This window comes from Rhinoderma darwinii (genome assembly GCF_050947455.1).
Source record: "Rhinoderma darwinii isolate aRhiDar2 chromosome 12 unlocalized genomic scaffold, aRhiDar2.hap1 SUPER_12_unloc_5, whole genome shotgun sequence".
Lineage (NCBI taxonomy): Eukaryota > Metazoa > Chordata > Amphibia > Anura > Rhinodermatidae > Rhinoderma > Rhinoderma darwinii.
In genome coordinates this window covers 1,394,326-1,420,301 of record NW_027461876.1, presented here as the reverse complement: position 1 = coordinate 1,420,301, position 25,976 = coordinate 1,394,326, and the positions used below count along the sequence as shown (strand labels likewise).

General features: G+C 45.5%; 1 protein-coding gene across 1 annotated transcript; it reads right to left on the bottom strand.

Annotated features, from left to right (window-relative positions):
* Window positions 1-6,374: 6,374 nt before the first annotated feature.
* Window positions 6,375-8,320, bottom strand: LOC142698183 (protein kinase C-like 1). Its single transcript, XM_075847837.1, has 2 exons — window positions 7,956-8,320; window positions 6,375-6,790 (listed from the first exon to the last, which is right to left on the bottom strand). The coding sequence occupies exons 1-2, from the start codon at window positions 8,202-8,204 to the stop codon at window positions 6,491-6,493; spliced, it is 549 nt and encodes a 182-aa protein (XP_075703952.1). The 5' UTR covers window positions 8,205-8,320; the 3' UTR covers window positions 6,375-6,490.
* Window positions 8,321-25,976: the final 17,656 nt, after the last annotated feature.

The window sequence follows — 25,976 nt, the reverse complement described above, 5'->3', positions numbered from 1 at the left end:
TATATGTACCATGAACCACCAGACTCTGGATACTTTATGTACCATGAACCACCAGACTCTGGATACTTTATGTACCATGAACCACCAGACTCTGGATACTATATACACCACTGACCACAAGTGTAATGTCGTGGTAGGGAGACAGACAGGTGTGCCCTAATCTACCCGCCACTCAGTCACTGCCTACTTGCATGGCCCGTCCTAGGCGACGGCGTACAACTGGGCGACGGTCCCTACGCTCAATATGTGCACGACAGACAAACAGACAGGGGTACACAGAAGCTAAGGGAAACGGGGCAGTTGACCATGGCAACACCGTGAGCAACAAGAGTAGTGAACGAGCCGAGTCAAACCAGGAGTGTACGAGGTATAAAACGCAGAGCAGGAGCGTAGTCAGTAAAGCCAGGGTCAATATGAAGCAGAGGTCAATAGTAATAGCAGGAACAGCAGAGCCAGGAAGCAAGAGACTCACAGGAAAAGAACAAGCAGCAAATGAAGGTATAAATAGACCGAGGGCGGGAGCTAGAACCGTCTGGCCAGGCTGTGATAGGTTCTCCCACTTCTGAGCCTACCAGAGTGGTAGCAGATCGCGTCACTCTATCAGACCTAGGAACAGATGCAGACTGATTAACCACGGGTGTCGACACAGAAGCTGTGTCTGGCAGATCCTTTACAACAAGACTCTGGATACTATGTGTACCATTGACCACCAGACTCTAGACACTATATATACAGCTGATCATCAGACTCTGGAAACTATATGTATCACTGACCACCAGACTCTGGATTCTATATGTATCACTGACCATCAGACTCTGGATACTATATGTACCACTGACCACCAGACTCTGGATACTGTATATACAACTGACCATCAGACTCTGATATATATATATATATATATATATATATATATATATATATATATATATATATATATACCACTGACACCAGACTTTGGATTCTATATATACCACTGACCACCAGACTCTGGATACAATATGTATCACTGACCACCAGACTCTGAACACTATATATATATATATATATATAAATATACACCACTGACACCAGACTCTGGATACTATATGTATCACAGACCACCAGACTCTGAACACTATATATATATATATATATATATATATATATATATATACACACACCACTGACACCAGATTCTGTATACCATATATACCACTGACCACTAGACTCTGGAAACTATATATACCACTGACACCAGACTCTGGATACAATATGTATCACTGACCACCAGACTCTGAACACTATATATATACATACACACCACTGACACCAGACTCTGGATTCCATATATACCACTGACCACCAGACTCTGGAAACTATATGTACCACTGACCACCAGACTCTGGATAATATATGGATCACGAACCACCAGACTCTGTATACTGTATATATCACTGATCACAAGACTCTGGATACTATATGTACCGTTGACCATCAGACTCTGGATACTATGACTCTGGATACTATATGTACCACTGACCATCAGACGCTGGATACTATATATATCACTGACCACCAGACTCTGCATACTATATAGACTATGAACCACCAGACTCTGTATACTGTATATATCACTGACCACAAGACTCTGGATACTATATGTACCACAGACCATCAGACTCTGGATACTATGACTCTGGATACTATATGTACCACTGACCATCAGACGCTGGATACTATATATATCACTGACCACCAGACTCTGGATACTATATAGACTATGAACCACCAGACTCTGTATACTGTATATATCACTGACCACAAGACTCTGGATACTATATGTACCGTTGACCATCAGACTCTGGATACTATATGTACCACAGATAATAAATGGGAACTCAGCACTCCAAGTTATTACGCAATAAGGGACATTTTATTTCACATATAGCGAAAAGTAGTAATTCAAAAATAGGTTTAACGTTTCGAGCCATACATTTGACCTTCTTCAGATATGGGTCTTGTCTGACTACCAGACTCTGGATACTATATGTACCACTGACCACATGACTCTGGATACTATATATACCACTGGCCACCAGACTCTGGATACTATATATACCACTGGCCACCAGACTGGATACTATATATACCACTGGCCACCAGACTCTGGATACTCCAGATTCTGGACACTATATATACCACTGACACCAGAATCTGGATACTATATATACCACTGAACACCAGACTCTGGACACTATATATACACCACTGGCCATCAGACTCTGGATACTATATGTACCACTGGCCACCAGACTCTGGATACTATATATACCACTGGCCACCAGACTCTGGATAATATATATACCACTGGCCACCAGACTCTGGACACTATACATACCACTGACACCAGACTCTGGATACTTTATGAACCACTGGCCACCAAACTCCGGATACTATATATACCACTGGCCACAAGACTGTGGATGCTATATATACAGCTGATCATCAGACTCTGGATATTATATGTACCTCTGACCACCAGACTCTGGATACTATATGTACCACTGACCACCAGACTCTGGATACTATATATACCACTGGCCACCAGACTCTGGATACTATATGTACCACTGGCCACCAGACTTTGGATACTTTATGTACCACTGGCCACCAGACTTTGGATACTTTATATATCACTGGCCACCAGACTTTGGATACTATATGTACCACTGACTATTGTAAACCACATGTAAGTAGATTGGGGTTAGTTCACCACCACTGGATTAGGGTAAATTCTCTATCGGAGGCGGCTGCATGACAATAGGGACTAGTGATGAGGCCGGTCAGAGTTTATGTTTAGTCAGTATTCACGTTAGTCGGCAGAGTCACAGGTGGAGTGAAACGCGTGGAGCGATGGGCGTGATGGACGGCACATTGAGTGGCGTCATCCTCATGTTCCATTGGTGTCGGTGCTGCAGGTTTCTTCCAGCGACATAACATATATGATCCCCGTATGGTAAGTTCTTTCTGACGTTTTTTCCTATATGACATTTTATGGCCTGTCACATAAAGGTGAGGTACCCACCAGGGCCGTATTTACCATTAGATACCTGCGGGCACCAGATCACTGTAGTACTACCGATAATGAATCCTCTTCCTGTGTGTTTTCCGATTTTATGTAACTAAAGCTTAATCGCTGTATAAATGAAAAGTTCTACAACTTCCTAATCTACTTTATGTTTCTTAGCTGAGAGCAGGACTAGCGATGTACAGGTTCACTGCATCTGAATGTAAGCAAGAGTGTCCTCATTCACTGACAGCAAACAGATCTTGAAAATGGTGAGTAATTGAAACATAAATGATATGATAAAGTTGTAGAACTTCTCATGTATACAGGAATAAAGTATTTATTATATGGGGGCATGGCTGTAAATATGCCCCCGGATATGACGACTCCTTGTATAGACCAGTCCTATTGGATTTCTCGGTGTGGACGTCTCTGCAGGGGATTTTTCTTCTTCATGAATGTTGATCTCTGGTGTGAAGGAGCTGGTAACAGGAGCATCCATGAGGTGAGGGCCCTGACTGTAGGGGGCAGCATTGTAGCCGATCCTCCATCCCCCACTGTGCCCCATTCAGTGTATCCCGTTTAGATAATCCTCCACAATCTAAATAGCCTGTACTTCAGCTCTCTCCTGCGCTGATACATTGTAACAAACTCTCACTTATCATTATATAACCATTAAAGCTGTTTTCTGGTTTGGAAAACCCATTTTCAAATGCCCTATTAGGGAATTTTGGGGTAATAGTGTGGGTTCCCCCGTTCAGGACGCTGATTAATTATCCAGAATGGAGAGGGGCAACAAACATCATCTCCTGCTCAGGAGGACCATCACATCCATGTATTACATGCCCAGCCCGGTGATTATAGAACTGTGTAATACTTTACTTCCCCTTTAGAGATGCTGTAGGGAAATTAAACTCTTGCAGCAAGTTCCCCCACAGATTACTGGACCCCTCTAGAAAAACGGTATTGTAAGAACCTGACAACACCTGTAAGGCTCTGTTCACATCACATTTGGGCTTTAAATCTGACATATACCTTTAAAGTGTAGCTAAACGTTTGACAAACTTCTGACATGTCATAGTGACATAGTGACACGTCAGAAGATTGGATTGGTGGGGGTCCGAGCACTGAGACCCCCACCAATCACTAGAATGAAGCAGCTGAAGCCCCCGTGTGAGCGCTCAGTCGCTTCGTGTTTGTTCGGCTTTTTCCAGAAATAAATGTATCGGTGAACGGACTCAATAGAAAGTCTATGAGCCGATACATTTTTCCGGAAAAAGCCGGACTGAAAGCGGCTGAGCGCTCACACGAGACCTTCAGCTGCTTCGTTCTAGTGATTGGTGGGGGTCTCAGAGCTCGGACAACATTTACTACACAGAAGTCCAATGGGAATAAAGACAAGCACAAAGATGTAGGGGGTAAAAGGAAAGTTTTATTTACAGATAAGGGAAGGTTATATTTTATTATTAGGAGATTATTCTAGAAGTATTAAGACTACTATTATTATATACTGTGTATATGTATGTGTCATCTATTTATCTATTATACTAAACCTATCTAAAGGCCGTGTTGATCCAGAGGAAGGCGAAAACCCCCTGTGAGGAATGAGCCAATTGTCCTCATATTAGGGGGGAAAATTCCTTCCTGACCCCAAATATGGCGATCGGCATAAATCCCAGGATCAAAGGCTGAAGTGTAACGTGTGTAATATGGGGAAAGACTAGGGGAAAATTATTCATTTTTTTTTTTTTATTATTTTTAATGAACTACTGTATTTATTTATGTGTAAACTATAAATTGTATTAAATTAAGATTATTTTTTTAAATTATTTTCTATATTTATATTTTGTTACTTATGTGTGTTACTACTTATTACTCTATCATCCTAAACCTATTTAAGGCCGTGTTGATCCAGAGGAAGGCGAAAACCCCCTTTGAGGAATGAGCCAATTGTCCTCATATTAAGGGGGGAAAATTCCTTCCTGACCCCAAATATGGCGATCAGAATAATCCCAGGATCAAAGGCTAAAGTCTAATCTAAATGTACTATGTGTCTATATGCGGGTGTCTATACTTATCATGTAGTGTGGTGTCTATACTTATTATATAGTGGGGTGATGTGGGTGATGTGGGTGATGTGGGTGCATTACTTACCTGGCCTGTGCTGAGGTGAGATCAGGTATAATGGCCGCTCCGGCCCCAGGACTACAACATGCGGCTATTATTCCTGATCTCCCCAGATGGAAACTAAGCACAGGCCGCTCCTGGGGGGTGTAGAGGATCTTCAGGCTGGAGTGATGTCAGATGCCTGCCCGGGATTGGAGGATGGCAAGTCAAGGCTCTGGTGCAGCAGCAAGATGGCAGAGGTGTGGCATGAAGATGGTAAGGAGAGAGATGATGGTCTGGGCAGCCGAGGTGACATACAGCAGCAGAGACTTGAGGCGCGGGTCAGGAGGCATGAAGTTCTGGGCCCTTGTCCTGAGATCTTATCGGGTCCAGCTTGGTGACATGAAGCTGAACCCGGCCAAGGGGTGAAGGGCTTTGTTATTCTCTGGCCACTTCAGATGTTGGTTCTCCAGAACGGGCACAAATGGTGTAAATGGTGGCTGTGCCCTCCTCTCCTGCAGTTCCTCCCAGCCGATGGTGGAGAAGAATGGATGCTCTCTGATGTTCCCGCACACACCGAGGCGCCTCTTAGAATTTTTACGGACCAGTCTCTTGGTCAGATGTTTCACGTCAGGATTAAGCCAAGTTGGAAATTTAGGCTTCGCGGTGGTAATGGCTTTGATAGCCATTTGCCTGACGGGGCCGTTGTAAAATGGGGAGCGGCCTGCTGCCATCCTGGACACCACAATCCCCAGGCTCCACCAGTCAACTGCGGTGCCATATTTTTTTCTAAGAAGCACCTCGGGGGCCATGTAATGCAACGTTCCCGACACTCCACGGATCTTATTGGAGGCGGTGACGCCATCTTGGGCCAATCCCAGGTCGATGATACGGACGTGGCCATCTGCATCCAACATTATATTCTCCGGCTTTAGATCTCTGCAAAGAAATAAGACGAGAGAATGACAAATCCGCCCAGTGATCCAGGAGACGGTGGATGGGTCATTGCACCACCAAGCAGAATAGCCATTCAGGAGTGTAGGAAAGCTGGGTGCACTGTTTCCAGCATGTAAAGGAGAATGAAAGAAGGGGGAAGTTCTGCTTACCGGTGGACGATGTTGTGTCCATGGAGGAACTGGAGGCCACATATCATCTCTGCTGTGTAGAATCTGATGGGGAGAACAGAGCGGAGTCTCAATGTCATGAAATGTTCCTCTATCAATTCCCTAATATCATGTTATGATGGAGTGTGTGCGGTCTCTAGCAGAGAGGAGGCGCTGATTATGGCAGCCTGTATTCTGCATTCTCTGTATTATCCTTCATCTGACCTCCCCCTCACCTTTTCTTCTTTCCACCCCCCTCAGTCTCCTGATTATTTACTCGCCTTACGTTGCCGATGTTCAAGCAGCCGCACATCCTGATCAAAGCCTCCAGGCTGCCACCGGACAGATACTCCGTGATAAAAAATGCCCGCTCCTCAGATTGATGTGCGGCATAGAGGTGGCATAGGAACGGGCAGTGTCTGGCCGCTAGGAGTATCCGCCGCTCTCTCATAATTTCGTCCGTATTGTCCCGTTTGGTGATCATTTTTACGGCCATGTAGGTGTTTCGGCCGGGGACTGATGCCAGGACCACCTGAGGAAAACAAATGGAGATTCCTCATGAGAAGAAGAAGGAACAGGGGTGGACAGAGAGGTGGGTCAGTCGGGTAGTGCCCAGGACTCTACAGCAGAACAAAGCTGAGCTCCCAGCATAATGCAGTGTCTGCTGTTGGGTCCTGTATGGAGAGGTCTTCACGCCTTACCCACATTTGACATAATTATCTTAGTTGGTGGGGGTAGTATGGAGCAGGATCATACGCTATAATAGCGACCGTGGCATCTAAACAGTTAAATAGAGGTAAGCTCCCACTGTCACCCCATCACCCCTACCCGCAACGCGATCACAGTGTGTAGATAGTTGTCATGGCAGCCAGGGGGCCTAATGAAGACCCCAAGGTCTGCCAACTTGGTCCTCCTACTAAGCTTAATAGGAGGAGGCTAAAAGAACAATTCAAGCGATACATAAATATTGCAGTCAAAATAAATAAATAAACTTTTTTCTATTTCGTTTTGTTTAGCGCCTCGAAAAATGGAATAAAAAGTTAAAAAGAGATTAAAAGTTTTATGTAACCCAAAAAAGTACCAATAAACAGTACAGCTCGCCCCACAAAAAACAAGTCCTCACACCGCCCCATCAACAGAAAAATAAAAAAAATTCTGGCTTTCAGAATATGGAGACACAACAAATTAATGTTTTTACAAATTGTTTTTATTGGATAAAAAGTATAAAAAATAAACCAATATAATTTTGGTATCCCCGTTATTGTTCTGACCCGCAGAATAAAGGTAACGTGTCATTTTTACCACTTAGTTAACACCATAAAAGCCAAATTATTAAACCAATGGAGGAATTGCTGTTTTGTTTTTTTTTGCTATTTCACCTAAAAAAAAACAGCCTTTTACAATGTTCCCAGTAAATGATATGGAACATTGAATGGAGCCATTAAAAACGACAACTCGTGCCCCCAAAAATCAAAATCTCTCATATGTCGACAGAAAAATACTAAAATGAAAAACTAAAGTAGTGGTTATGGGGGCAGGAATACTTCTGGATGTCCTATTAGGCATCCCATAGGAGAACACTACACCCATCATCCATCCAGCATAACATGGTGACAACAGAGAACAATTGATGGAGATAAAAGGTAAACTTTAGGTTTACCACCCTATAAAATGAAATATTTAGATATTATACTCACTTTGCCAAAGCTGCCCCTACCCAGGACCTGGTGGATGGTGAAGCGGCTGATGGTAAGCCTGGCATAGGGGCTGGATGTTCCAGGGTCTTGGCTGCTCCCAGGTCTTGGCTCCTCATCCTCCAATCCTCTGTCCTTGGCTCCTCTCCTCTTCTTCGTCATCTTCTTGAATCCGGTGACGCTGTCCTCCTCCCTCTTCCTCTTCTCCTCTTCTCTCTTCTCGCCGTCTTCTCCATGTCCATTGGACGCCATTTTCACCAATATCTTCCTACCTGTAGACTTCAGTCCGATCGCTGCCGTCGACAGTTGAAAGTAAACGGCAGTTGGTCGTGTGCAGGTCACATGATGTCAGAGGTCATGGAATCCTCAGGTGGCACCTGCCTGGCAGTAACCTGCTCTGCCATGTCTGATGTGGCATCATGAGTGCCAGTCTAGTGTCCAGAGCTGTGTTTCCCAACCAGGGTTTCTTATGGCCTGGTCAGGGGTCTGCAGAACACAGTAGCAATACATGCCACTCCTACAGTAGAGATAAACAACGGTTATTTGCTCAGGTTATTGGCAAAACCCTTTTCATCCACAATATAGAATCTGGGTTTATATTTAGGGGTCTGTATTTATTTAGGGGTCTAGTCTGTGGTCTGTATTTATTTAGGGGTCTGGTCTGGGGTCTGTATTTATTTAGGGGTCTGGTCTGGGGGTCTGCATTTTTTTAGGGGTCTGGTCTGGGGTCTGTATTTATTTAGGGGTCTAGTCTGGGGTCTGCATTTATTTAGGGGTCTGGTCTGGGGTCTGTATTTATTTAGGGGTCTGGTCTGGGGGTCTGCATTTTTTTAGGGGTCTGGTCTGGGGTCTGTATTTATTTAGGGGTCTAGTCTGGGGTCTGCATTTATTTAGGGGTCTAGTCTTGGGTCTGTATTTAGGTGTCCGTTCTGGGGTCTGTATTTATTTAGGGGTCCGGTCTGGGGTCTGCATTAACTTAGGGTTCTGGTCTGGCGTCTCTATTTATTAAGGGGTCTAGTCTGGGGACTGTATTTATTTAGGGGTCTGGTCTGGGGTCTGTATTTATTTAGGGGTCCGGTCTGGGTCTGTATTTATTTAGGGGTCTGGTCTGGGGTCTGCATTTATTTAGGGGTCTAGTCTGGGGTCTGTATTTATTTAGAGGTCTGCTCTGGGGTCTGTATTTATTTAGGGGTCCTGTCTGGGGTCTGTATTTATTTAGGGGTCTAGTCTGCGGTCTGTATTTATTTAGGGGTTCCGTATGGGGTCTGTATTTATTTAGGGGTCTGGTCTGGGGTCTGTATTCATTTAGGGGTCTAGTCTGGGGTCTGTATTTATTTAGAGGTCTGGTCTGGCGTCTGTATTTATTTAGGGGTCCGGTCTGGGGTCTGCATTTATTTAGGGGCCTGGTCTTGGGTCTGTATTTAGTCAGGGGTCTGGTCTGGGGTCTGTATTTATTTAGGGGTCTGGTGAGGGGTCTGCATTTATTTAGGGAACTGGTCTATGGTCTCCATTGATTTAGGGGTCTGGTCTGGGGTCTGCATTTATTTTGGTGTCTGGTCTGGGGTCTGTATTTAGGTGTCCGGTCTGGGGTCTGTATTTATTTAGGGGTCTGGTCTGTGGTCTGTATTTATTTAGGGGTCTGGTCTGGGGTCTGTATTTATTTAGGGGTCTGGTCTGGGGTCTGTATTTATTTAGGGGTCTGGTCTTGGGTCTGAATTTATTTAGGGGTCTGGTCTGGGGTCATTAAATATTTAGGGGTCCGGTCAGGGGTCTGCATTTATTTAGGGGTCTAGTCTGGGGTCTGTATTTATTTAGAGGTCTGCTCTGGGGTCTGTATTTATTTAGGGGTCCTGTCTGGGGTCTGTATTTATTTAGGGGTCTAGTCTGCGGTCTGTATTTATTTAGGGGTTCCGTATGGGGTCTGTATTTATTTAGGGGTCTGGTCTGGGGTCTGTATTCATTTAGGGGTCTAGTCTGGTGTCTGTATTTATTTAGAGGTCTGGTCTGGCGTCTGTATTTATTTAGGGGTCCGGTCTGGGGTCTGCATTTATTTAGGGGCCTGGTCTTGGGTCTGTATTTAGTCAGGGGTCTGGTCTGGGGTCTGTATTTATTTAGGGGTCTGGTGAGGGGTCTGCATTTATTTAGGGAACTGGTCTATGGTTTCCATTGATTTAGGGGTCTGGTCTGGGGTCTGCATTTATTTAGGTGTCTGGTCTGGGGTCTGTATTTAGGTGTCCGGTCTGGGGTCTGTATTTATTTAGGGGTCTGGTCTGTGGTCTGTATTTATTTAGGGGTCTGGTCTGGGGTCTGTATTTATTTAGGGGTCTGGTCTGGGGTCTGTATTTATTTAGGGGTCTGGTCTTGGGTCTGAATTTATTTAGGGGTCTGGTCTGGGGTCATTAAATATTTAGGGGCCTGGTCTGTGGTCTGCATTGATTTAGGGGTCTAATCTGGGGTCTGCATTTATTTAGGGGCCTGGTCTGGGGCCTTTATTTATTCAGGGGTCAGGTCTGGGGTCTGTATTTATTTAGGGGTCTGGTGTGGGGTCTGTATTTATTTAGGGGTCTGGTCTGGGGGTCTGCATTTTTTTAGGGGTCTGGTCTGGGGTCTGCATTTATTTAGGGGTCAGGTCTGGGGTCTGTATTTATTTAGGGGTCTGGTCTGTGGTCTGTATTTATTTAGGGAAGTGGTCTGGGGTCTGTATTTATTTAGGGGTCTTGTCTGGGGTATTTATTTATTTAGGGGTCTAGTCTGGGGTCTGCATTTATTTAGGGGTCAGGTCTGGGGTCTGTATTTATTTAGGGGTCTGGTCTGGGGTCTGTATTTATTTAGGGAAGTGGTCTGGGGTCTGTATTTATTTAGGGGTCTCGTCTGGGGTCTGCATTTATTTAGGGGACTGGTCTGTGGTCTGCATTTATTTAGGGGACTGGTCTGTGGTCTTCATTGATTTAGGGGTCTGGTCTGGGGTCTGTATTTATTTAGGGGTCTGGTCTGGGGTCTGCATTTATTTAGGGTTCTAGTCTGGGGTCTATTTATTTAGGGGTCTGGTCTGTGGTCTGTATTTATTTAGGGAAGTGGTCTGGGGTCTGTATTTATTTAGGGGTCTCGTCTGGGGTCTGTATTTATTTAGGGGTCTGGTCTGAGGTCTGTAATTATTTAGGGGTCTGGTCTGGGGTCTGTATTTATTTAGGGGTCCGGTCTGGCGTCTGTATTTATTAAGAGGTCTAGTCTAGGGTCTGTATTTATTTAAGGGTCCGTTCTGGGGTCTGCATTAATTTGGGGGTCTAGTCTGGAGTCTGTATTTTTTAAGTGGTCAAGTCAGGGGTCTATTTATTTAGGAGTATGGTCTGGGGTCTGTATTCATTTAGGGGTCTAGTCTGGGGTCTATATTCATTTAGGGGTCTAGTCTGGGGTCTGTATTCATTTAGGGGCCTGGTCTGTGGTCTGCATTGATTTAGGGGTCTGGTCTGTGGTCTGCATTGATTTAGGGTTCTGGTCTAGGGTCTGCATTCATTTAGGGGTCTACTCTGGGGTCTGTATTTAGGGGTCTGGTCTAAGGTCTGCATTTTTTTAGGGGTGTGGTCTGGGTTCTGTATTTATTTAGAGGTCTAGTCTGGGGTCTGCATTTATTTAGGGGTCTGGTCTGGGGTCTGTATTCATTTAGGGGTCTAGTCTTGGGTCTGTATTTATTTAGGGGTCTAGTCTGTGGTCTGCATTTATTTAGCGGTCTGGTCTGGGGTCTGTATTTATTTAGGGTTCTAGTCCAGGGTCTGTATTTATTTAGTGGTCCGGTCTGGGGTCTGCATTTATTTAGGGGTCTGGTCTGAGGTCTGCATTTATTTAGGGTTCTAGTCTGGGGTCTATTTATTTAGGGGTCCAGTCTGGGGTCTGTATTTATTTAGGGGTCTGATCTGTGGTCTGTATTTATTTAGGGGTCTCGTCTGGGGTCTGTATTTATTTAGGGGTCTGGTCTGAGGTCTGTAATTGTTTAGGGGTCTGGTCTGGGGTCTGTAATTATTTAGGGGTCTGGTCTGGGGTCTGTATTTAGATAGGGGTCTGGTGTGTGTTTATTAAGGGGTCAGGTCTTGGGTCTGTATTTATTTAGAGGTCTAGTCTGGGATCTGTATTTATTTAGGGGTCTGGTCTGGGGGTCTGCATTTATTTAGTGGTCTAGTATGGGGTCTGAATTTATTTAGGGGTCTGGTCCAGGGTCTGTAATTATTTAGGGGTCTGGTCTGTGGTTTGCATTGATTTAGGGGTCTAGTCTGGGGTCTATTTATTTAGGGGTCTGGTCTGGGGTCTGTATTCATTTAGGGGTCTAGTCTGGGGTCTGCATTCATTTAGGGGTCTAGTCTGGGGTCTGTATTCATTTAGGGGTCTAGTCTGGGGTCTGCATTCATTTAGGGGTCTAGTCTGGGGTCTGTATTCATTTAGGCGTCCGGTCTGGGGTCTGCATTATTTGGGGGTCTAGTCTGGGGTTTGTATTTATTTAGGGGTCTGGTCTGGGGTCTGAATTTATTTAGGGGTCAGGTCTGGGGTCATTAAATATTTAGGGGTCTGGTCTGTGGTCTGCATTGATTTAGGGTTCTGGTCTAGGGTCTGCATTCATTTAGGGGTCTACTCTGGGGTCTGTATTTAGGGGTCTAGTCTAAGGTCTGCATTTATTTAGGGGTGTGGTCTGGGGTCTGTATTTATTTAGAGGTCTAGTCTGGGGTCTGCATTTATTTAGAGGTCTGGTCTGGGGTCTGCATTAATTTGGGGGTCTAGTCTGGGGTCTGTATTTTTTAAGTGGTCAAGTCAGGGGTCTATTTATTTAGGGGTCTGGTCTGGGGTCTGTATTCATTTAGGGGTCTAGTCTTGGGTCTGTATTTATTTAGGGGTCTGGTCTAGGGTTTGCATATATTTAGGGGTCTGTATTTATTTAGGGATCTAGTCAGGGGTCTATTTATTTAGGGGTCTGGTCTGTGGTCTGTATTTATTTAGTGCTCTAGTCTTGGGTCTGTATTTATTTAGGGGTCTGGTCTGGGGTCTGTATTTATTTAGGGGTCTGGTCTGGGGTCTGCATTTATTTAGGGTCTGGTCTGGGGTCTGTATTTATTTAGGGGTCTGGTCTGGGTTCTGTATTCTTTTAGTGCTCTAGTCTTGGGTCTGTATTTATTTAGGGGTCCGGTCTGGGGTCTGTATTTATTTAGGTGTCCGGTCTGTGGTCTGTATTTATTTAGGGGTCTGGTTTGGGGTCTGTATTCATTTAGGGGTCTAGTCTGGGGTCTGTATTTATTTAGGGGTCTGCATTTATTTAGGGGTCTGCTCTGGGGTCTGCATTAATTTAGGGGTCTGGTTTGGGTCTGTATTCATTTAGGGTTCTAGTCTGGGGTCTGTATTTATTTAGGGGTTCAGTCTGGGGTTTGTATTTATTTAGGGGTCCGGTCTGGGGTCTATTTATTTAGGGGTCCGCTCTGTTGTCTGTATTTATTTAGGGGTCTTGTCTGGGGTCTGTATTTAATTAGGGGTCTGGTCTAGGGTCTGCATTTATTTAGGGGTCTGGTCTGGGGTATGTTTTTATTAGGGGTCTGGTTTGGGGGTCTGTATTTATTTAGGGGTCCGGTCTATGGTCTGTATTTATTTAGGGGTCTGGTCTGGAGTCTGTATTTATTTAGGGGTCTGGTCTGTTGTCTGTATTTATTTTGGGATCTGGTCTGGGGTCTGTATTTATTTAGGGGTCTGGTCTGTTGTCTGTATTTATTTTGGGGTCTGGTCTGGGGTCTGTATTCATTTAGTGCTCTAGTCTTGGGGCCTTATTTAATTAGGGGTCTGGTCTAGGGTCTGCATTTATTTAGGGGTCTGGTCTGGGGTATGTTTTTATTAGGGGTCTGGTTTGGGGGTCTGTATTTATTTAGGGGTCCGGTCTATGGTCTGTATTTATTTAGGGGTCTGGTCTGGGCTCTGTATTCATTTAGTGGTCTAGTCTTGGGTCTGTATTTATTTAGGGGTCTGGTCTTAGGTCTGCATTTATTTAGGGGTGTGGTCTGGGGGTCTGTATTTATTTAGAGGTCTAGTCTGGGGTCTGCATTTATTTAGGGGTCTAGTCTGGGGTCTGTATTTATTTAGGGGTACGGTCTGTGGTTTGTATTTATTTAGGGGTCTGGTCTGTAGTCTGCATTAATTTAGGGGACTGGTTTTGGGTCTGTATTCATTTAGGGGCCTAGTCTGGGGTTTGTATTTATTTAGGGGTCTGGTCTGGGGTCTGCATTTATTTAGGGGTCTAGTCTGGGGTCTGTATTTTTTTAGGTGTCCGGTCTGGGGTCTGTATTTATTTAGGGGTCTAGTTTTTGGTCTGTATTAATTTAGGGGTCTGGTCTGGGGTCTGTATTTAGTTAGGGGTCTGGTCTAGGGTCTGTATTTATTTAGGGGTCTGGTCTGGGGTCTGTATTTATTTAGGGGTCTGGTCTGGGGTCTGTATTTATTTAGGGGCCTAGTCTTGGATCTGTATTTGTTTAGGGGTCTGGTCTGGGATCTGTATTTATTTAGGGGTCCGGTCTGGGATCTGTATTTATTTAGGGGTCCAGTCTGGGGTCTGTATTTATTTAGGGGTCCGGTCTGGGGTCTGTATTTATTTAGGCGTCTGGTCTGTGGTCTGCATTGATTTAGGGGTCTGGTCTGGGGTCTGTATTTATTTAGGGGTCTAGTTTTTGGTCTGTATTAATTTAGGGGTCTGGTCTGGGGTTTGTATTTATTTAGGGGTCTGGTCTGGGGTCTGTATTTATTTAGGGGTCTGGTCTGGGGTCTGTATTCATTTAGGGGTCTAGTCTTGGGTCTGTATTTATTTAGGGGTCTGGTCTGGGGTCTGTATTTATTTAGGGGTCCGATCTGGAGTCTGCATTTATTTAGGAGTCTGGTCTACGGTCAGTATTTATTTAGGGGTCTGGTCTGTGGTCTGCTTTGATTTAGGGGTCTGCTCTGTGGTCTGTATTTATTTAGGGGTCTGGTTTGGGGTCTGTATTCATATAGGGGGTCTAGTCTGGGGTCTGTATTTATTTAGGGGTCCAGTCTGGGGTATGTATTTATTTAGGGGTCCGGTCTGGGGTCTGGATTTATTTAGGGGTCTGGTCTGGGGTCTGTAAATATTTAGGGGTCTGGTCTGTGGTCTGCATTGATTTAGGGGTCTGGTCTGGGGTCTATATTTATTTAGGGGTCTGGTCTGGGTTCTGTATTCATTTAGTGCTCTAGTCTTGGGTCTGTATTTATTTATGGGTCTGGTCTGGGGTCTGTATTTATTTAGGGGTCTGGTCTGGGGTCTGTATTTATTTAGGTATCTAGTCTGGGTTCTGCATTTATTTAGGGATCTAGTCTGGGGTCTGTATTTATTTTGGGGTCCGGTCTGGGGTCTGCATTAATTTGGGGGTCTGGTCTGGGGTCTGTACTTCATTTAGGCGACTGGTCTGTGGTCTTCATTGATTTAGGTGTCTGGTCTGGGGGTCTGTATTTATTTAGGGGTCTAGTCTGGGGTCTGTATTTATTTAGAGCACTGGTTGGTGGTCTTCATTGATTTAGGTGTCTGGTCTGGGGTCTGTATTTATTTAGTGGGTCTGGTCTGGGGTCTCCTTTGATTTAGAGGTCTAGTCTGGGGTCTGTGTTTATTTAGGGGTCCGGTCTATGGTCTGGATTTATTTAGGGGTCTAGTCTGGGATATGTATTTATTTAGGGGTCCAGTCTGGGGGTCTGTATTTATTTAGGGGTCTGGTCTGTGGTCTTTATATATTAAAGGGGCTGGTCTGGGGTCTGAATTTATTTAGGTGTCTAGTCTGGGGTCTGTATTTATTTAGTGGTCCAGTCTTGGGGTCTGTATTTATTTAGGGGTCTGGTCTAGTGTCTTTATTTATTTAGGTGTCCAGTCTGGGGTCTGTATTTATTTAGGGGTCTAGTCTGGGGTCTGTATTTATTTAGAGGTCCAGTCTGGGGTCTGTATTTATTTAGGGGTCTGGTCTGGGGTCTGTATTCATTTAGTGCTCTAGTATTGGGTCTATATTTATTTAGGGGTCTGGTCTAGGGTCTGTATTTATTTAGGGGTCCAGTCTGGGGTCTGCATTTATTTAGGGGTCTGGTCTGGGGTCTGTATTTATTTAGGGGTCCTGTCTGGGATCTGTATTTATTTAGGGGTCCGGTATGGGGGTCTGAATTTATTTAGTTGTCTGGTCTGGGGTCTGTATTCATTTAGGGGTTTATTCTTGGGTCTGTATTTATTTAGGGGTCTGGTCTGGGGTCAGTATTTATTTAGGGGACTGGTCTGTGGTCTTCATTGATTGAGGGGTCTGGTCTGGGGTCTGTATTTATTTAGGGGTCTGGTCTGGGGTCTGTATTTATTTAGGGGTCCGGTCTATGGTCTGTATTTATTTAGGGGTCTAGTCTGGGGTCTGTATTTATTTAGGGGTCCAGCCTGGGGGTCTGTATTTATTTAGGGGTCCGGTCTGTTGTCTTTATTTATTAAGGGGTCTGGTCTAGGGTCTGGATTTATTTAGGGGTCTGGTCTGGGGTCTGTATTTATTTAGGGGTCCGGTCTATTGTCTGTATTTATTTAGGGGTCTAGTCTGGGGTCTGTATTTATTTAGGGGTCCAGTCTGTGGGTCTGGTCTGTGGTCTTTATTTATTAAGGGGTATGGTCTAGGGTCTGTATTTATTTAGGGGTGTTGTCTGGGGTCTGTATTTAATTAGGGGTCTGGTCTGGGGTCTGTATTCATATAGGGGTCTAGTCTTGGGTCTGTATTTATTTAGGGGTCCGGTCTTGCATCTGTATTTATTTAGGGGTCCGGTCTAGCGTCTGTATTTATTTAGTGGTCCGGTCTGGGGTCTGTATTTATTTAGGGGGTCTGGTCTGGGCTCTGAATTCATTTAGGGGTCTGGTCTGGGGTCTGTATTTATTTAGGGGACTGGTCTGTGGTCTCCATTGATTTAGGGGTCTAGTCTGGGGTCTGTTATTTATTTAGGGGACTGGTCTGGGGTCTCCATTTATTTAGTGTTCTAGTCTGGGGTCTGTATTTATTTAGGGGTCCGGTCTGAGGTCTGCATTTATTTAGGGGTATAGGCTGGGGTCTGTATTTATTTAGGGTTCCAGTCTGGGGTCTGTATTTATTTAGGGGTCTGGTATGGAGGTCTGTATTTATTTAGGGGTCTGGTCTGTGGTCTGTATTTATTTAGGGGTTTGGTCTGGGGTCTGTATTTATTTAGTGGTCCGGTCTGGGGTCTGTATTTATTTAGGGGTCTAGTCTTGGGTCTGTATTTATTTAGGGGTCTAGTCTTGGGTCTATATTTATTTAGGGGTCCGTTCTGGAGGACTAATCAGTTTCTAGAACAATATTTAAGGTGTTTTATCTCTGACTGTCAATATGATTGGGTCTCCTTCATTTCCCTCGCCTAATTTTCCCTTAATAACCGGGTCAGTAACTCATCAGGGGTCTCCCCATTTTTCTGTAATTTTGGGTTTAATCCACGGTTCTCCTCTGGTTTCATCTGGTGGTTCCAACAATCCCGAGGTAGTTCTCGTTCATCGGGAACTGTCCACAGTCTGGGCCCAGGTTCAGAAGAAACTAGAGGCGTCCCAGAGCATACAAAAGCAAAGCACCACACACTTTTCAAAAAAGTGCCAAAGGCAGCGTAAACTGACCAAAAACTTTCCCGCAAATTGCGACTTTTGGGACTTTTCTATTCCAGATTGTAGCGCCCATGGCCGCGGGCCGTCGGGTTTACTCACCTCCCGACGCCCGCAGCCATGGATCTGTGTGCTAGGAGATGCCAGCGCTCACTTCCGCTCCGATGGGGACCGTAGGGTGCGCGCGCACGCTCACGCCCGGCCTTAAAGGGCCAGCGCGCGCAATTAGGAAATCGTCATCACCATCAACTGCCACGATTTCCTGGTCTATAAGAAGGCCCCTGGCCTTCTAATTCTTGCCTGAGTGTTGTTAGTCTTTCCCAGTCTGTCTCGCAAATGGTCCCTTAATGTCTCCCGTTCCAGCTGTTACCCGTGCCCTGTTACCGTTCCTGTATTCCGTATTGTTCCTGTGCCTACCCGCGTTCAAGTGTCATCTGCCACGTCAAGTGCCATCTGCCACGTCAAGTGCCATCTGCCACGTCAAGTGCCATCTGCCACGTCAAGTTCCATCTGCCACGTCTAGTGCCATCTGCCACGTCAAGTGCCATCTGCCACGTCAAGTGTCATCTGCCACGCCAAGTGCCATCTGCCACATCAAGTGTCATCTGCCACGTCAAGTGTCTACCGCTTCATCGGATACTGCCCGCCACGTCTGGTGCCACTTGCCGCACCTGCCTCCATCCGTGCTGAAGCCACAGCCACCGCCCGGACTATTTCAGGTACCCAAGCATTACTCTCTGCCATTTACTTCTGCTTAGACTGTGACCTGGTCAGCTGCCTCCCCGCTACGGCGGAGCGGCCTAGTGGGTCCACAAACCCTGTGTCCGTGACACAGATAAGCGGCTTAGCAAGGTTAATAAATTCTCCTCTAAGGCAACAGACAGTAATACAATATTTTAATGCAAGGATGTGTACACTCAGTGTCTGACTGAGGTAAGTTGGACCCACCAAAGGAAATAATTCTTGGGGGTCTACACTTCCACTATATAGAAATAATGTGAACACTCTTAGTTGTGTACTAAAAACGTGTGTAGTAAAACAAAGACCAATATTCCCACCATATAGTGACAGATATCAGTCCTACACAGGCATTCTGCAGACCATATACACTACCGTTCAAAAGTTTAGGGTCACTTAGAAATTTCCTTATTTTTGAAAGAAAAGCACAGTTTTTTTTCAATGAAGATAACATTAAATTAATCAGAAATACACTCTATACATTGTTAATGTGGTAAATGACTATTCTAGCTGCAAACGTCTGGTTTTTAATGCAATATCTACATAGGTGTATAGAGGCCCATTTCCAGCAACCATCACTCCAGTGTTCTAATGGTACATTGTGTTTGCTAACTGTGTTAGAAGGCTAATGGATGATTAGAAAACACTTGAAAACCCTTGTGCAATTATGTTTGCACCGCTGTAAACAGTTTTGCTGTTTAGAGGAGCCATAAAACTGACCTTCCTTTGAGCTAGTTGAGAATCTGGAGCATTACATTTGTGGGTTCGATTAAACTCTCCAAATGGCTAGAAAAATAGAGCTTTCATGTGAAACTCGACAGTCTATTCTTGTTCTTAGAAATGAAGGCTATTCCATGCGAGAAATTGCCAAGAAACTGCAGATTTCCTACAACGGTGTGTACTACTCCCTTCAGAGGACAGCACACACATGCTCTAACCAGAGTAGAAAGAGAAGTGGGAGGCCCCGCTGCACAACTGAGCAACAAGACAAGTACATTAGAGTCTCTAGTTTGAGAAATAGACGCCTCACAGGTCCTCAACTGGCAGCTTCATTAAATAGTACCCGCAAAACGCCAGTGTCAATGTCTACAGTGAAGAGGCGACTCCGGGATGCTGGCCTTCAGGGCAGAGTGGCAAAGAAAAAGCCATATCTGAGACTGGCTAATAAAAGGAAAAGATTAATATGGGCAAAAGCACACAGACATTGGACAGAGGAAGAATGGAAAAAAGTGTTATGGACAGACGAATCGAAGTTTGAGGTGTTTGGATCACACAGAAGAACATTTGTGAGACGCAGAACAACTGAAAAGATGCTGGAAGAGTGCCTGACACCATCTGTCAAGCATGGTGGAGGTAATGTGATGGTCTGGGGTTGCTTTGGTGCTGGTAAAGTGGGAGATTTGTACAAGGTAAAAGGGATTTTGAATAAGGAAGGCTATCACTCCATTTTGCAATACCATGCCATACCCCGTGGACAGCGCTTGATTGGAGCCAATTTCATCCTACAACAGGACAATGACCCAAAGCACACCTCCAAATTATGCAAGAACTATTTAGGGAAGAAGCAGGCAGCTGGTATTCTATCTGTAATGGAGTGGCCAGCGCAGTCACCAGATCTCAACTTCATAGAGCTGTTGTGGGAGCATCTTGACCGTATGGTACGCAAGAAGTGCCCATCAAGCCAATCCAACTTGTGGGAGGGGCTTCTGGAAGCATGGGGTGAAATTTCTCCCGATTACCTCAGCAAATTAACAGCTAGAATGCCAAAGGTCTGCAATGCTGTAATTGCTGCAAATGGAGCATTCTTTGACTAAAGCAAAGTTTGAAGGAGAAAATTATTATTTCAAATAAAAATTATTATTTCTAACCTTGTCAATGTCTTGACTATATTTTCTAGTCATTTTGCAACTCATTTGATAAATATAAGTGTGAGTTTTCGTGGAAAACACAAAATTGTCTGGGTGACCCTAAACTTTTGAACGGTAGTGTAAGTGAATACAGTGCAGTGAAATTCAGTGACTCACAGGTGACATCTTCTCAGATTCATGTTCTCTTTTCTTCTTCATCCGGCCCAGAACGCCATGTTGACTTCCAGTCTTTTTCATCTCCAATGCCCAAGCGCGAACCACAAGATACGTCATGAAAGTGTTGATGTAACCTGTATACCACGTTCACGTGACCCAATGTGCCACGTCACAGCGTATTTAAATCATTGAAGCGTTCAGTCTACATGACTACCGGCCGTCACGGTGCGCATATCTTAGATCAAAATTTCGACATATAACTAACTCTAAACCTCATAAGCTAATTTTTTTAGCTATTGTACTAGGATATACAATTCGATATTAAAATATTATCATATTAGTCATGTGTCCTAGTATACCCACATCCAGAGATGGGTGGGATGGGTGAAACATAAAATAGTTTTCCATGAGTTTTGGACTGCGATGTGCTGCTGATCTCTCCTTTTGGGGGTAATATACAGGGAATATGGGGGTTATATAAGGGACTCTCATCTTCCCTGTATATACCAGCCATCATCCCCATATATAACCACCATTATCCGTGTATGTACCAGCCCACCATTATCTCGGTATAAAATCTCCATCACCCCTGTATATACCATTAGGGCGGGCACTGTCAGCTTGCTGTGGCGTGCGGGCATTGTGGCTAAACAAGAAGTAAATGGGGTGGGCATTGAGGACACCGTGGACCAATAGGATGCCTGAAACGCCGGTATATGGGAGAAGTCCAGCAGAATCTGAAAATATGCCTCCTGATTGCTTAAAGGCTATGTACACCTTTGCACTGTTTTTTTTTAAATTGCCTTGTATGTATTGTACAATATAAATCACATTTCTAATTGGTCTACCATTTGTCTTCTGTACCTGCAGTGTATTTCAGTTTATGGCCAGCTGCTTTATTCAGTTATCTCTCTAAGGCCCTGTTCACACCTGCGTTGGTGTGTTTCGTTGTTCTGCTCCATCAGTGGTGCAGAACAAAGGAATAACAGAAGCAACGGTTCAGTCGCACAACGGACACCACCACCTGCCGACAGAACCCATTGACTTTAGTGGATTCCATTGGCTTTCCGTCAGGCGGGGGGCCGTGATTTTACCAGAGACAATAGTGCAGATGTGAACGAGGCCTTATCCGTCAGTCATCACCCTAATGGCAAACTGAGCAGCTCCTCTATTGCAGGCTCATGAACAAGCATTTACTGTGGAATCTGCGCATGTGCATGGTCCTAATTACTGCATACCTCCTAACCGTTCCGGATACAGCGGGACAGTCCAGGATTCCGGGCGGTGTTACACTGTCCCAAGCGGCCGGTGGTATGTCTTGGTGTCAACTGTATCTGCGTCCTCAAGATGCAGATACAGTTGAATCCAATGCTAATGTAAGGGATCGTCAGCTCCCTGCTTCTGTATTAGTACCACTCGTCGAGGAATTCCCGTGCACAGCGCTACTTTAAGTGCGGAGCCCCATATCTCACTATTCATATATGTACATTGACGTTGGGGACTACTCCTGGAGCGGAATCCACTGCCTTTGCATTGCCGATGGTCTGGCCGGGGATTCCGCTCCTAGGTGGAACCCTTGATGTCACTGTCCATATATGTACAGTTACATCAAGGGCTCCTCCTGGAGTGCAAACCCTGGCAACAGCGTGGCCGATGCTCTGGACAGGGATTCTGCTCCTATAGGGAATGCCTTACGTCACTGTCCATATATGGCTAAATCTGAGACAAGCTCGATGGGCGTTATTTTTTACTAGATTTAACTTTTTGGTCACCTATAGGGCTGGGTCTAAAAATATTAAGGTTGATGCATTGTCGCGTAGCTTCATGGCCAGCCCTCTTTCGGAGGAAGATCCTGCATGTGTTTTGCCTCCAGTTATAATCATTTTCTCTGTTGATTCTTACTTAGTCTCCGAAATTGCGGCTGATCAAGGTTCAGCTCCCGGGAACCTTCCTGAGAACAAGCTGTTTGTTCCCCTGCAATTCCGGCTAACGGTACTCAGGGAAAATCATGACTCTGCACTATCTGGCCATCCAGTCATCCTGTGTACCAAGCATCTCATTGCCAGAAACTATTGGTGGCCTGGGTTGTTTAAAGACGTTAAGGCCTACGTCGCCGCTTATGAAATTTGTGCTAGGTCCAAGACTCCCAGGTCCCGACCAGCGGGCTTACTATGTTCTTTGCCCATTCCCCAGAGACCTTGGACCCATATCTCCATGGATTGTATCACCGATTTGCCTCCATCTCAAGGCAAGTTGGTGGTGTGGGTTTTAGTAGACCGTTTCAGTAAGATGTGCCACTTTGTGCCCCTCAAGAAAGTACCCAACGCTAAGACGTTAGCTACCTTGTTTGTCAAACACATCCTGCGTCTCCATGGGGTTCCAGTCAATATTGTTTCTGACAGAGGGGTACAATTTGTTTCATTGTTTTGTAGAGCCTTCTGTAAAAAGTTGGAGATTGATCTGTCCTTCTCCTCGGCCTTCCATCCTGAAACTAATGGCCAAACTGAGAGGGCTAATCAGTCTCTAGAACAATATTTAAGGTGTTTTATCTCTGACTGTCAATATGATTGGGTCTCCTTCATTCCCCTCGCCGAATTTTCCCTTAATAACCGGGTCAGTAACTCGTCAGGGGTCTTCCCCTTTTTCTGTAATTTTGGGTTTAATCCACGGTTCTCCTCCGTTTCACCTGGTAGTTCCAACAATTCCGAGGTAGATGTCGTTCATCAGGAAATGTGCACAGTCTGGGTCCAGGTTCAGAAGAACCTAGAGGCATCCCAGAGCATACAAAAGAATCAGGCAGATAGAAGACGATCTGCTAACCCCTTGTTTGTGGTCGGGGATCTGGTGTGGCTATCTTCTAAAAATTTGCGCCTTAAAGTCCCGTCCAAAAAATTTGCTCCCCGATATGTAGGGCCGTACAAGGTCATTGAAGTCCTTAACCCTGTCTCCTTCCGACTGGAGTTACCCCCGTCTTTTTCGAGTACACAACGTGTTTCATGCCTCCCTCCTTAAACGCTGCTCCCCGTCCTTGACTTCCTCGAGGAAACCTCCGGTCCCTGTTCTCATCCCTGAAGAGGTAGCATTCGAGGTGGCCAAGATTGTGGACAGCAGGATTGTCCAAGGCTCCCTCCAGTACCTGGTCCATTGGAGAGGATACGGGCCTGATTAGAGGACTTGGGTACCCGCCCGGGATGATCATGTTGGGGTATTGCTCAGGAGGTTCCATCTTCGCTTCCCCAATAAGCCAGGTCCACCTAGAAAGAGTCCAGTGGCCCCTGTTAAAAGAGGGGATACTGTAAAGGATCTGCCAGACACAGCTTCTGTGTCGACGCCCGTGGGTAATCAGTCTGCACCTGCTCCTAAGTCTGAGAGAGTGACACGATCTTCTACCAGTCAGGCTGGGAGGCTGAGGAGTGGGAGAGCCTATCACAGCCTGGCCAGATGGAGCTAGCTTCCGCCCTCTGTCTATTTATACCTGCATTTCCTGCTCCTCCTTTGCCTGTGATTCTCTCTTGTTTCCTGGCTCTGCTGCTCCTGCTATGATTATTGACCTTGCTTCATTTTTGACCCTGGCTTTACTGACTACGCTCCTGCTCTGCGATTTGTACCTCGTGCACTCCTTGTTTGACTCGGCTCGTTCACTACTCTTGTTGCTCACTGTGTTGCCGTGGACAACTGCCCCATTTCCCTTAGCTTTTGTGTACCCTTGTCTGTTTGTCTGTCGTGCACATATTGAGAGTGGGGACCGTCGCCCAGTTGTACGCCGTCGCCTAGGACGGGCCGTGCAAGTAGGCAGGGACTGAGTGCCGGGTAGATTAGGGCTCACCTGTCTGTCTCCCTACCCCGTCATTACATAATCACAGGCCCATATACCTTTTCTAAACTGGTCCCTGACACAACTATGGACCCCCTTGAGACCCTGGCTCAGCAAATGCAGGGCCTCTCCCTACAGGTCCAAGCCCTGGCTCAGAGGGGCAACCAGCGTGATGCTACCCTGGTAGTGCCCCACCTCACTTTTTTCTCCTTTCGGGAGAGTTGTAGGCTCTATTTCCGTCTAAGGCCCCACTCCTCAGGTTCTGAGAGCCAGCGAGTGGGTATAATTATGTCCCGGCTCCAGGACGGGCCCCAAGAATGGGCCTTCTCCTTGGCTCCTGACGCCCCTGAACTTTCCTCTGTTGATCTTTTTTTTTCTTCTCTCGGGCTCATATATGACGAGACTGACAAGACTGCTTTTGCCGAGAGTCAGCTGGTGACCTTACGTCAGGGTAAGACATCCGTTGAAGAGTACTGTTCTGACTTTAGAAAGTGGTGTGTAGCTTCTCGGTGGAATGACCCTGCCTTGAGGTGCCAGTTTAGATTGGGTCTGTCGAACGCCCTGAAAGGCCTGTTAGTTAGCTATCCCTCTTCTGACTCACTAGATCAGGTTATGGCTTTAGCGGTACGTCTTGACCGACGTCTCAGAGAACGACAACTTGAATGTTTTTGTGCTTTCTCCTCTGCCCCCCCCCATGATGGCTCCCGAGGTTCCGTTGCTTCGTTCTTCCACGGAAAACTCGAATGAACCAATGCAACTAGGGGCCTCCGTGTCTCCCCAACAATGTAGAGAGCTCCGCAGGAAGAATGGTCCCTGCTTCTACTGTAGGGATGACAAGCATCAAGCGAACAACTGTCCTAGGCGTAAGAATAAGCAGCCGGAAGAACTTCCGCGCCTAAGTGACCATCGGGGAGGTCACTTGGGCGCACAGGTATTTCCCATAAATATAAAAACCTAAAAAGATCTTGCTTCCCTTTCAGGTCTCTTTTGAGGGTAGGTCTGCTACCGGCAGTGCCATCGTGGATTTAGTGTCTTCTGATAATATTATGTCTGTGGAATTTTCTATGTTTCTAGCTATGCCATTGATTGATTTGCCTAAACCTGTCCCGGTAGTGGGTATCGACTCCACTCCACTTGCTAATGGTTATTTTACGCAGCATACCCCTGTTTTTTAACTCATTGTTGGCTCCATGCATTTGGAGCAGTGCTCTGTACTGGTGATGCAGGGATTATCGTCTGATTTGGTTTTAGGCCTTCCCTGGTTGCAGATGCATAATCCCACGTTTAACTGGAATACTGGGGATCTTACCAAATGGGGTAATGAATGCATGATGTCATGTTTTTCTGTTAATTTTATTTCTCTCCCTGAGGAGGTGAACACTCTACCTGAGTTTATTCAGGACTTCGCAGATGTTTTTTCTAAAAAGGCCTCCGAAGTGTTACCTCCTCATAGAGAATAGGATTGCGCAATCGATTTGGTACCTGGAGCTAAGCTCCCTAAGGGTAGGATATTTAATCTCTCTTGTCCCGAACGTGAGGCCATGAGAGAGTATATCCCGGAATGCCTGGCCAAGGGTTACATTCGCCCCTCTACTTCTCCGGTAGGTGCTGGCTTCTTCTTCGTAGAGAAGAAGGATGGTGGTCTTAGGCCGTGCATCGATTACTGAAACTTGAATAAGGTCACTGTAAGGAACAAGTATCCCCGTCCTTTGATTCCCATTGGTTCTCTAAGTTTGATCTTCGGGGGGCTTATAACCTTATCCGCATCAGAGAGGAGGATGAGTGGAAGACTACGTTTAACATGG